Genomic DNA, 13180 nt, shown 5'->3' with positions numbered 1-13180 from the left:
TGCACTTGGGTTGTAGATAAATGATTTATTTAATATTAATATTAATATTTTTAAATTAAATTTATTTTGTATTAAAATCAATTCTATCTAAGGGTATAATCCGGTCTTTATTACTAGTAAAATAATGTATAAAATTAAATTTAGTAACAATATTAAGAAATTTGAGACTCCTAATAATGTTGAGTTGTGTACGACTGTGTCTTTAATTTTGAGTCAAATAATAGGGTTTTGATAATTTTTAATAATGAAAAAAAGAAGAAGAAGAAGAAAGAGCATGTAAGCAATAATAGGCGGAACAGCGCGCTGGGTTCCGCCGTGGACGCTAGCCTATCTTCACTGAGTTGTTGAACGGATACAACACCGGTGACGTCTGCGGAGACTGTTGTCGGCAGAGAGAGCAATGGGTGTCGTTTTAGCTCCGGCCAATTCGTGCCGGCTCAACCTGTACTCAAGCTTACGACTCATCTCCTTCTACAGCACAAACGCTTTTGAAACCGCCAGAATGACAAACAAAATCCCTCGTTCCCTCTCCCTTCTTCGCCATCACTCTCTGCCCTACCCATTTTCCGGTGGCTCTCCGGTCACCTGCGTGCCTTGCACGAGGTGTTGCTGCTCTGTAATCGCCGCTGCTTTATCCCCCGGCGAGGCCGCGGAGAAGGTGAAGCTGGAGGATGGCCGAAAGCCAAGTTTGGAAACTCGTGAGAAAGTGGGGAAGTTCAAAAGGAGGTTGAGGATTGTTGATATAAAGGGAGGACCAGATGAGGGCTTGGACCGGTTAGGGCAGACGCTGGTTGTGAGGGGTTGGGTTCGGACTCTTCGAGTACAAAGCAGCGTTACATTCATCGAGGTACTCTTGGCTGTTTTCATTGTTATAAATTCAATTTCTAAGATATGTTGAAAAAAATGAGGCTTCGCCGATAGCATTATCACCGAATTTTTGTTGAAAAGGTATTAGCTTTTTTGGATTAATGTGATGGGAAAGTCTGTTTTATCATTAATCATCAACCGAGGTGTATTTACATTCTTAAATATCAAGGTTAATGACGGGTCGTGCCTTTCAAACATGCAATGTGTGATGAACTCGGATGCTGATGGTTATGACCAGGTATCATCACCATTCTTTTAGTATGTTTTTTACTTTTATTTTTATTTTTATTTTTTTTTTATTTCTCGATATTTCATGCTTCATAAAAAAAATCTTGAACGTTTTTCTTCAAAAATTACATTCATGTCTTGTTGTCCATAATTAGCTGAAGTTTTTTTTCCTTTGGATTATAGAATGCAGTGAAATTTTTACAAAAGTATTATTTCCTGATCTTCATGGCATATATGGCGTGCATTTATAGTTGCTCTTTTTTTTTTTTAATTTTAAGTTCATAAGTGGAATCTTCTATATATAAAAAAAAAAATAGGTGGAAGCTGGCTTTATCACGACTGGTGCATCGATATGGGTACAAGGAACTTTGGTAACCAGCCAAGGTTCAAAGCAGAAAGTAGAACTGAAGGTCGAGAAAATTTTGATAGTAAGCACTTCAAATATCCTTATTCTCGTTGAGCAATGCAATAATTTAAAACAATTTCTTTTGTGATAAAAAAATATTTAAGACAATTGGGTATTAGCTTATTCCTCCATCTCCTTCTTGTTTTGCAGTTATATTTGGTAGTTTATTGCCCCTTTCCCCCCTTGTTTTGCGGTTAATCATTGGTTTGGAATGCTTTGCATCCATTTTAGAGTGTTGGAGAAGTCCCCAGAGCAGTTAAAATACCAAAATTAAATCTCAACTGAATTATCTATGATTCCACTATTAAGATAGCTTATATATATATATATATTTGTTATTTGTGTTTTACATTGTTCTAGACTATCACCATTACGTGTATAAATATCTTCATCATCAGCAGAAGCATACAAAAATATCTCACGTGAATATCAGCTGTGCCATGGTATCACAGCTCATAGCCAGGCAAACATGCAGCAAACCTCTTCAACTTATCTTCTTCTTCCTCCTCTGTGGAAACTAAGCTTACACATCTTACATTTATAACACTTCAAATTCCAATACCAATCTAGCAATAGACTTCAGTAATCCCCTTCCTGTAAAGTTGGGGTGAACAAATTTTCTGTTGTTGAAATCACAACTTCTCTCCACTCTCAAAGCATATGCTCGTAAAGGATATGTACAGTGCACACTGACATGTTCCTCTTAATTTCCTGGTACTATGTTGAAGAATTGGCTCTATGCAACAGATTTTCTTTAAGATATGAAGATTACTGCAGATATCCTAGTTGTCTAATGGCCTTAAGTGGGAATAATGTGATGCTTCAATCCATCTATATTTGGGAATAAGGAACCAGCTTAAGGTAAAGATGGATCAATGGAAATAGAAATCCTAGTAATTTATCTACAATCCCAATGCAAGCATGATTCTGGCAATTTTAGTTCAATATCAACATTCATGAGTGTTTGAGATTGAGAGATTTGAGAAGCCTGCTTGTCTTAATTAAAGAATGAATGAGTCTGAATCACTACAGGGATGATATAGCAGGTGGATTAAATTTGATGACTCATTTTAAAATAATCATCCATTGATTTAAATTGAGAATTACCTATTTTTAGTGCTTTTATCCACTCTCCCTTCAGAGATGCCTATTTTGTGCAGTTCTTTCTTCCTTTTTTTTTTCTTTGTAACTCTTGACTTGTATATCATATAAATGATGTGCTTGCATGCTGCTGGTTTTTAATCAACCTCTTTGTACTTATGGTACATCTTTTATTCTTCTTATAGATTGGTAAGAGTGATCCTTCATTTCCTATCCAAAAGAAAAGGGTCAGCAGGGAGTTTTTGAGAACCAAAGCTCATCTTCGCCCTCGAACGAACACATTTGGTGCGGTATGGTTCCTTTTCTTATTTATTATTTTTTGTTTTCAGGTTCCTACCTTACCAAAATCACAATAATGCGATAGAAAGTGTCTCTTTTTGTTTACCCATGATTTAGTTATGAAGATTGATAGTTAGGACTTTTCAGCTATCTTTAGTGGCTTTTATTTTGTGAGTAAAAAAAGAAGAGATGACACCTGTCTTTCGTTAATTTATTTGGTCATCTTACATTTAGATCCCTTGTTGCTGATTCCATTTTCTTCATATGCTGCCTCAATTTGGGAGTTCTTAAAATTGTTGTTCGATCAGGTTAAAAGTTTTGTTTTTCTTGTGTAGTGATCATGAATAATGGTTGTAGTGGGTCATTTCAGTTCATATTACAGAAAGCTGTGAAGAGCCTTTTTGGACTTCTTAATATGTATTTATGTGCACAAATTCTAGAGAGCTTTGTATATGCCTAAAATTGTTAGTGTTTTATCATGGAGACCAATTTTTAGAAGCTCTGATCCACTTTTTTTTTTTTGCCTCTTGTGAGTTTATCTTATTTTGTCATTTTCTGCTCATTGCTAATGTGATTATCTTGCTAATCATTTTTTAATCTTATGTTCAAATGTAAATTTAGTAATATGGTTCAATTTAGTTCACATTGCAGGCATTTATGTTGAGTTCTTGAAAAGTTTAATTCATATGCATGCATGGTTGCATACATGCACATGCATTCATGTATACACAACAAAAACAATGATGATGATGATGATGACGACGACAACGTTCATGGCAACAAAGCTTTAAGTCCCATTAGTTTGGGTTGGTTATACGAATCCTTTAGTCATTTTGTAGGATCTAGGGCAACATCCCTTGAAAGATGGAGTGCTATCAGTTTGAGAGAGAGAAAAAGCTGCCTGTGCAGTGGGGTGAGAGTGCAACAGTCCTAGCCCCAGTGGGTACAAATATGGTAAGCACTTAGCTGGGACAATGAGTTTGTGTTTTGCCTGGAGTAACTGATTTTTTTTCCTGACATAATGTTTTGATTGGGCTTGACTCACTTTTTTTTTTTAATGGAGACGTGTTGAGAGATGCAGAAACATTTGGAAGCAACTTCTTTTTCCTTCTTAACTTGGTCCATTGTCACAATATGTTCTCCAAAAATAAAATTGAAACTGACTTATTGGTCACGCTTCTTGCTGCTGTTTTCCTATAAAAAAAAGTAAAAAAAGAACAAGTGACTAGAAACATGGAACAAAATTTATTGCCAGTCCTATTCCATAGTGTTTTGTTTTTTTGATAAGCAAAGAATTGTATTAGAAGAGATAAGAATGTACAACAGAAAAAGAAAAGGAGAAAAGAAAAGAGAAAAAATAAAAAAAACTGGGAGAATAAGAAATCCTCCCTTTACATTAATAGAAGCTAGTTACAAAGATCACAGCATAAGCTGAGAATCAACATGTGGCAAGGCCAACTAATCTCGTTGCAGGTCTTCCAGAGAAACATGACAAAAAAATCCATTTGCTGACACCCACGGCGGTGCAAGATAAACCCCTCGACTCCAAAGCAAATTGTTAGCAGTAGCCACACCTTTGAATATTTTAGCATCTTTTTTAATGTTTTGTTTTGTTTTTTTTTTTCTTAACCTTCAATTCAGATTTGTTGGTGAATAGTGTTTATGGGTGATTTTGTTGTGTTGCATCGCATAAAACCTGCTGATTATGGAGGTGATCATGGAGCAACCCCTTGGTGTTTGGGACTGCTTGGTTCAACTGCATGGATGCAAGGCCACTAAAACTACAAATTAGGGTTGGTTGATTGCAACATTCTTGACTAGAATAAGCTTAAATGCGGCCTTTTAGATTCATCATCTTAGTGCTTCAAGAGAATAGTAATATTGAGGTGGATTTCACCATACTAATTACAGTTGGATTCTAAATTGTGTTTGTGCTTAGTCTTGTTATTCAATTGATAAATTCTGTATACAATGATGATTTGAGACAACAGGGAGACTTGTCTTGCTTTTATGGGACTGAAGGTTCATGTGGAAGAACTAAAATGTCACTAATTCAAAGGAAGTGAATGTAAGTGATAAGAATAACTTAAAAAAATCAGTCCAAAAAATATAGCAGCCTGAATAGGGATAATCATGTCAATTGTGATTTTTAAGATATGTTAAAATATAATCAGTGAGGCTGCCAAGGAACAGTTATTGCGGATAAAAGGCTCTTGAGGTTTTAGTTTATTGAAAATTTTAATAGAGCACTAATCTTTGTTGTCAGAGGCGCATGTAGGCGTGGCATACTGAGGCGATGAGGCTTGCCCATCATAGGTGTCGAGGTGAGACAACCTTTGAGAGGTGTAGGGAGGCATGCCTCACATGTTTATATTATAATTTGTTTTTTTTTCTCTTTTAATCTCAGCCATCTCTTTTTTTTTTTGCTGTTTTTATGGAATTTCTGCTACTTTTCCTGACATATTTGCTCAGCTGCTCTCAGACTTCTTCATTTTGCCTGCTGTGCTGCTCTCAGTCAGAACTACAAACCCCCTTTTTCTCTTTTGCTGTCCTTTTTTAGGGGAATTCTGCCCCTTTTGCCTGAAATTTTCTGCTCTGCTGCTCTGCAGTCTTCTTCTTCTGAACTGCTCTGGCCCCCTCTTTGATGCTTTTTTTTTTTTTTCCTTTTTTTGATTTTCTGCTGTTTTATTTGGAAACTGAGCTGTTCTTTTCCTGGGCATATTTCTTTTTCTTGGCATTTCAACTTCTGTTATCTGGAATTTCTGGCATCTCAGAGCTGCACTGCTGCTGCTTTTGCTGTTTTTTATTTTATTTTATTTTATTTGTTTTTTTCCTTAATTTTGTTTTCTGCTGCTTACTTCTGCTTCTGTTTTGTGGAACTTATGGCAAAAAACATCACATATTATTGAAAACTTGTGTTATGGTATTCATTATTATGTTCTAGTATTGAAGATTTTGATATTCAAAACTTAAATTATAATGCTAATGTGTTCACAGTCAAGAATCTATTATATATGGTATTTTACAGACAATTTTAATAGATGTGCACCTCACTTTCGTGAGGCACATGCCTTCACCTTGCCTTGTGCCTAGGCTTCAGGTATCCTTTGAATCCTAGTGTGCCTTGCGCCTTTGATTACTATGGCTCTGATCTTTCCAGGCATCCCTTGTGAAGTTCTTGTCTTGGACTTCCTTTTAGTGTTATAATCAAATTAATGCCACTTTTGAACCTGGTTAACTGCTGATGACCTTGGTTTATTTCGTTCTGGCTTGTTTTAGAACACTGGAGGCTCTAGATGCAGGTCTAAAAATTTTATTGAGACTTGCCTTTAACTTGTGTATTTGTTATTTGGGATATTCTGTTTTTCACTCCCTAGTTTTTCCATGTGTCTCATGCACTTTGTAGAAATGAAAATGCTTTCATCCATTGTATTTGTATGCAACACTGCAACATTTTTTTAGCAATTGTCTTCTTTAGGGCAATAATGTGGTCATTTTGATGTTGCAAGATGGATTTAGGTTGCGAGAGTGAGGAATGCTTTGGCCTATGCTACTCACAAGTTTTTCCAAGAAAATGGGTTTGTTTGGATTTCAAGTCCTATAATTACTGCATCAGATTGTGAAGGTGCTGGCGAACAGTTCTGTGTGACTACTTTGGTATGCTCTTTAGCTTAAAAAAGTTCTCCTCCTTTAGTGGACGAGTCTTAATCTATGTTTGGGAAAAAAATAGTTTTCTTATAACTGATGTACTAAATTCTTTCAATAAGCAAACCATTCGAAGTGAGAAATTATTTTAATGTGTTAGAATTCTTGACTGTTATTGATTCTTGCTGATTATTTTATTTTAGTAATTTTACTGGGTAAATTTAATCAGTGATCATTGAACTTTAGAAGTAGTTTTAAATTAGTCACTCAACTTACATTTATAGTGCATTATGTATTGAACTTTAGACATTGTTTCAATGCCATTCAATGTGCAACCCTCGTCTCCATTTAGTGGCAAAATTCTATCCTGGAATCTCAACCAACTATTGCAGTAAGCTTTTGTGTCCCATCTACACCCATTCACCACTTCATTTACTCTTTCTGCCAACCATATGAGGGTTAGGGATTAGGATTTTGTTAAGTAAAATCAGGGATCACAATGCTTTTGATGAATTCTATTGCTTGCACATTGGATGGTATTGAAACAATGTGTAAAGTTCAGTGTATAACTTGTTGCAAATTGAATTTTAATGACCAATTTGGAACTACTACTAAAGTTCCATTCATAAAGTTTCCTTGATTTTACTACAAATTATCACAATTTATGGTTTGTTCATTTCCTATTTGTCCATCTTAATCTTCTTAACTTCTATTGCAACTACAATTTTCTGATTGGTTTTGCAACTATATCATATGATGACTAGTATATGTATCGTTAAGATGGCAAGATATAGTGTCACGACCCAAGCTTGTTTGGGGTATTATGCTTGCCTGTGAGTGCTTGTCTTATGTGCATAGGCTGGGTAATCATCATATAAATAGCAGCGTAGATTTTTTTCTTCAAATAGGATAGTGCCTTAGTGAAAATAGGGAGTATGACTCCTTGGTCACTTTGATGTTTTCTAATGACACATTGAGAATAGCACGGAAAGCTCTTTAGGGGAGGGTGAATGTTCATTAGTCACTGTAAAAAACACTAGCTATTGTAGACGTGTTTGGCTTACTTGTGTCTCTCGCAAAACACGCATTGCTTCCGGAGGTGTGATGATAAATTGTATTGCTTTCCAATTACCGCTTGACTCATGTTTACATAATGCTTGTTTATTGCTTCCACTTTGTATTCCATGATTGTGAATTTGTTACTGTGGTGACACCACATTTTACTTTCGGTTGACTAGTTAAGCGATTCTATTTTAACTAGTGCTGCATGGCCTTGCACAAGGTGTGAAATGTTCGTTCCTTGACACATGAGCAATTAGTGTCCCATCAAATATAATTGAAGTTTTATCAGTAAAATGCACGTATGTGTTTGGCATCCCTGAAGGTGTTTTTGAATTTGATGATTCAATTAAATCTGTGCACATAAAATTAATAGAGAAGTGCAGAAGCAACCAATCCTAGCATACTCCATCAATTAGCACCATTAAAAGCGGTGAGATAAAGAGAGCAAGCTCCAATTTCTGTAGTGGTTTGGTTGACCTACATATCTCTTAACTCTTAAAGAGTTCATTTGGGCTTTTCCACTCTCTAAAAACAATTACACATGCACCATTTGCACGCAGGATGCTTGATACCAAGTACAGGTTCAATGGGTTCTCCACCTATAACAACTCAGGAATAATTCTCTCACACTCTTAACAGGTCATTGACCCTCAAACAACGATGAAAATTCGCTTCAAGAAGGAATTAAATTTCAGCTCAGGTCCTGACAAATAGTATAATAGATGTCAGTACAGCAAAAAGAAGAAGAATGAGTAACAGATTTTCTCTCAACAACATAGTGAGATGTGTCAAGAGCTCTCAAGCACAAGTACACGACAAAATACTTATCTTGGATATCTACATTCATTTGAATTCCAGCCTTTATATCTTCCCTAAGCATTAGTTGTTTTGAGGCTCTTCAAAATAAATTTGGAGCTCTAAACTGGAGAGCATCAATGAACTACAACCATGGCATGATTTGGGAGAGAGAGAGTGAGATGAGATGGGAAGAAGAAGAAGAAGAAGAAGAAGAAGAAGAAGAAGAAGAAGAAGAAGGAAGAAGGAAGAGAGAACAAAGGAGATGCAACAAATTCATCAACAACCAAATCCTACATGGCTTTCACACATTATTTATAAGAAAGCCTCTAACACAAGAAATTTCACATATACCCCTAAAACTACATTAAATTAGAAACGCACCCCTAAAATACGCAATATTGCAAGAAGCCCCAAAATACACAAAATCCTATACTAATTAAACCAAACACACAATAAACTATCAATGAAACCTAACAATCCCTTGCCCCAATTCTTCTGGATTATTCTCCAACAAGGGTTCTCTCATGGTCCGGTTTCTTGTCCTACATCACCATGTCAACAAAATGGTATCACACAATGTAATCTTGCTTTTTCAAGTTAAAAATTAATATCTTGCCTGGTTGAATTGAGTCCTCTAGATAAGCTTTCATTAAAAGACCTTAAATCAAGAAAGATGATATAATCTTGTTTGCTTAGACATGTAAAGACTTCAAATCAACTAAGATATTCCACAAAATGTTCTATCTATGCAATATTGAAAGTTCCTGTCAATATCTAAATTCTAAAGATTTTCTCTTATTCGATAAGCTCCCTGAGGAAACAATTTGAATTCTCAAAAGACATTTTGTTGGAGTTCTTTACAAAATAGTATTTAAAAGCTTTCAATAGCAAGGTTGGAGGGGAGGAAAACGGGGTGCTTTTCCTTAGGTGGTCATGCCAGAATCATAGTGCCAGCTCTATCTAATATTCCGGTTTACTTTCTAACTTTTTTAAGGTGCCCAATAGTGTGGCTAGGATTCTGGGGAGGATGATGCATAACTTTCTTTGGTGGGATATAGGTTATGAGGAGAGATCACCTTGTTAATTGGCTCGGCAAAGTGTGGTTTCCAAAAGCACTGCGTTAATGGGAAAATGGTTGTGGAGGTTTTTCTTAGAGGTCAACTCCTTATGGCACAAGGTAGATTGAAGTACAGGGTGCATCGGAATGGGTGGGAGTTGTGGGTCTCTAGAGGAAGTGGTTATGTTTCTCATGCTAGCCCCTAGAAGTTTGTGCCCCTGCGCCTGGCTTCTAGTCTTTTCTTTCTGCTTACCCATTTCAATGTCAGCAATGGTAATAGGTCCAATTTTGGGAGGACCCTTGGGTGGGAGAGGGTTCATTTGAGTCGTTGGTTCCTTGAATAAGCTATCCTCCCTTCATGGTGCACCCATCAGCACCTTTCTTTCTGGTGAGGGGAGCTCTCATTTGTGGGATTTCCACTTTTTGAGAAATCTCAATGAAAGAGAGGTTGTCAAATCGACCACTTTACTCAATACTTTGGATAATTTTGTTCCATCTAGGAGGGGTGATGAGACAGTGTGGGTTGGTGATTCGTGAGGACTTTTTGATTCCAAATCCTTTTTGCTTTACCTCTGCAAACCTCCCACAACTAAATTGTTTCCTTGGAGCCACATCGTTCGGAAGGCTGGAGCCCTTTTCAAGATTCAAACCTTTATTTGTACAGTGATTCAGAATAGGATTTACACGCATGATTTACTTCAGATCTGAAGGCCTTTCTTGCCTCTCATGCTTGACATGTGTGATGTGCTGTGAGTCCAATGAAACGAATGTTCACCTTTTCCTTGGGTTGTTACCCATTTCTGAAGCGCCCTTTTCTCTTGCTTTGGCGAAACTTGGGTTCCTACTTGGGCTGTAGACGATTTTTCGCTTGTCAATTATTGGGTGTTTTGGTAAGACATTAATGGAGAAGTACTTCGGCATAGTGCTGTGTTTGCTATTTTGTGGACACTTTGGGTTGAACGAAATGTGAGAATATTCAGTCGCATTATTTCCCCGGCCTTTTGGGGTAGTGCTGTCCTTTTAACCTCTGTATGGCTCCACTCTTTCGGGTTTTAAGAGGTTTGCCACTGCTTCACTTTGTAAGTGATTGGCTGGCAGTGCTTTTGTAATTACTTTTGTAAGGTTTTGGCTGTTTTTCACTGTCTTCTTGGGTAGACCTCTTATCCTCCTTTGTACATTCTGGTTCTGCTGTTAATAAAATTCTTTTTGTTATAAAAAATATTTCCAGTTGCAATTTTAAATAAACAAGGAAGTTTATTCAAAAGAACTTGCTTTTTTAGGGAGAGATATACTCAAAGAAAGAAAATCAAGATATAATAATTTCCGAATTCAAGAAATCTAACTTATGGAATAATATAATTTATCACCTTCATATTTCTACTCTTTAATCAAATAAAAATATTTTTAGAATTACTCATTGATAAATAATCAAGCATTTCCAGTTGCAATTTTAAATAAACTAGGAAGTTTATTCAAAAGAACTTGCTTTTTTAGACAGAGATATACTCGAAGAAAAAAAATCAAGATATAGTAATATTAGAATTCAAGAAATCTAACATATGGAATAATATAATTTACCACCTTCATATTTCTACTCAATCAAATAAAAATATTTTTAGAATTACTCATTAATAAATAATCAAGCAAATAATATTTGGAAACTATGTGCATGTTGATGGAGGGCTGCCTACATCATTTAGGCTGCCAATTCGCTGATTTGGTATTCTTATTTTCAGTGCAGGTGTAGGAAACTATGCATTGTGTTGTGTAATTTCCTGTTATGTTGGGGTTACTATGCAATTATATGTTTTAGTTAGATGTAGGTATAAGTACACTTTTTTTGTTGCATGGACAGTAATCATTTGATTTCAGAATTGGTTTCCAGAACAGGTTTCTCCCTTTCTCTCTCTCAGTCCTCACCCTCTTCTTCTTCTTCTTCTTTTTTCCTTCTCTTCTTTTCGTTTATCTCTCTGCTATGTTTCTATTTTCTGTTCTGCTCTAAATTCTGTTCTGCATTCTCCCTTTTTTCTTCCTTCTTCTCTTTCTATTCTCTCTTAATTCTCTTTTTCTTTTTGTTTCTTTACATCAATTTGCTGCCAGAGCAAAATTCAATTCAGTTCAGTCCCACAGTCTTCCTCGTGCAATCTGTAACTGCTCTTCAACTACTTAACTGCTGCCATTGTTGACCCATGACTGTATTTGTTACAGTTACGTCCATTGATTTCAACTGTTGCTAACATTGCTTAAAACCAGAGAATTCCAACAATTTACACACAGCAATCAAGGAAAAATGGAGGTTCAGAATCGGTACACAGTTCACAAACCTGCAACTTCCCAGTAAATTTGCCGTCCTGCCCTAATTTTTGAACTCCATGTTCCTGTAATAATTTCACAACACCTTTGTCACCATCAAGGACAGACCACTGAAAGGTCTTCCCTGAAATTTCATCACTGTACAACCACCAAAGAGCCCCCTACGAAACCTGAATATTTTCCAGCTGCCGACTCCTTCAGTTTCCCACCTTGCTGGATTTACTCTGATGCAGTACCACCAACAACCTCATCACCACTTGATCTTCCACCAGCCAGAAGACCATTGCGGGACGATTAACACCAGCGGCGCAAGCACATGCTGCTGCTGGCAATGCGCATGTGAAATGGAGCCAGAACCTTTTGAAACTTCCAAACTTAAGAAATTGGTTCCAGCATTGAGACTTTGGGTTTTTTCTGAGAGTTTGGACTGCAGCATGATATTTTGACTTTGGACATGATATTTTGCAAACATGCACAATATTTTGATCCGAGTTGCTTGAAAATTGGGCTGTCAGGGTACCAATCAGCATTTTGAAGTGTCAAGTGTCTCTGCCAACATCAAGAATCTGACTCTGTTGCTGCATTTTCCTCTAGCACATTCGGACATGCTTTTTGTAGGTTGTTTTGTGGAGATTTGAGATATTGGGATGCTAGTTTGAGAAAACTGCATGACTAAGTTGAGACTCACTAAAACTTGTGCCCATTTATCTTGATTAATGTTTAAATGATTAGGAAAAGTAGCAATTTGCATATTCCCAATTTCTTGCTTCCATCTTGAAAAAGAATCTGCCGTTTTCATATAAGTTCCTTTGGTTCATTCATTTGTTGAATCCTCGTTCCCCATAGTCCTAGTTGTCATATTATGTAGAGCCCAGTCAAGACATGTGCATTATGTTCAATAGCATTCTCAATGTCAGTGCATTATAGTAATTTTAGGGTTCATATCACGCATAGTCGCATAGTCAAGTTTAGTTATCCTCTATGTCATTCTACTGTATTGCATTATCCCATGGCCACTAACAACCAGAATTTTTTACTAATCTTGAAGTAATAGAAGGCCTAGATTTGGCTCCCTTTTGAGTCTCATATTCAGTTGGTTCAGCCCGAGGAAAATTCCCACTTGAGGAGTTGCTATAGCACTGAACAAGATGAGCTAGGCCTTTTGACAGTCTAGCGGACTAGTTCAGACCCTCTAGCCTCAACTTAACTTGGAGTCCAGGTTTGAGGAGGGTAGTTTTGGTGAGATTGACAATGTAGGGTACCAACCTAACTGTAGACATACTCAGCAATTGATGATCTGGAGGACTTGGAGATATCATTAAGAGGCTCAAGGTAGATGTGCATACTTATGATGGAAAATTAGATTAAAATTCCTCCAAAGATTGGGTAGAAGAGACGAATTACTTTGAGTGGTACTGCATGAC

At 36.6% G+C, this 13180-nt stretch overlaps 1 protein-coding gene across 1 annotated transcript in view; it reads left to right on the top strand.

Moving 5' to 3' along the window:
• Window positions 1–233: 233 nt before the first annotated feature.
• The window catches only part of LOC131164597 (asparagine--tRNA ligase, chloroplastic/mitochondrial), a 39929-nt gene continuing 26982 nt past the window's right edge, over window positions 234–13180 (top strand). Inside the window, exons 1-5 of the mRNA XM_058121898.1 lie at window positions 234–847; window positions 1037–1105; window positions 1413–1523; window positions 2788–2892; window positions 6401–6538. Of these exons, the coding sequence (XP_057977881.1) occupies window positions 401–847; window positions 1037–1105; window positions 1413–1523; window positions 2788–2892; window positions 6401–6538 (870 nt within the window). The 5' untranslated portion in view covers window positions 234–400. The remainder of the gene's footprint in view (window positions 848–1036; window positions 1106–1412; window positions 1524–2787; window positions 2893–6400; window positions 6539–13180) is intronic.

The sequence above is a fragment of the Malania oleifera genome, chromosome 9 (genome assembly GCF_029873635.1).
Source record: "Malania oleifera isolate guangnan ecotype guangnan chromosome 9, ASM2987363v1, whole genome shotgun sequence".
NCBI classification, from domain to species: Eukaryota; Viridiplantae; Streptophyta; class Magnoliopsida; order Santalales; family Ximeniaceae; genus Malania; species Malania oleifera.
This window is presented reverse-complemented; position numbering and strand designations above follow the sequence as displayed.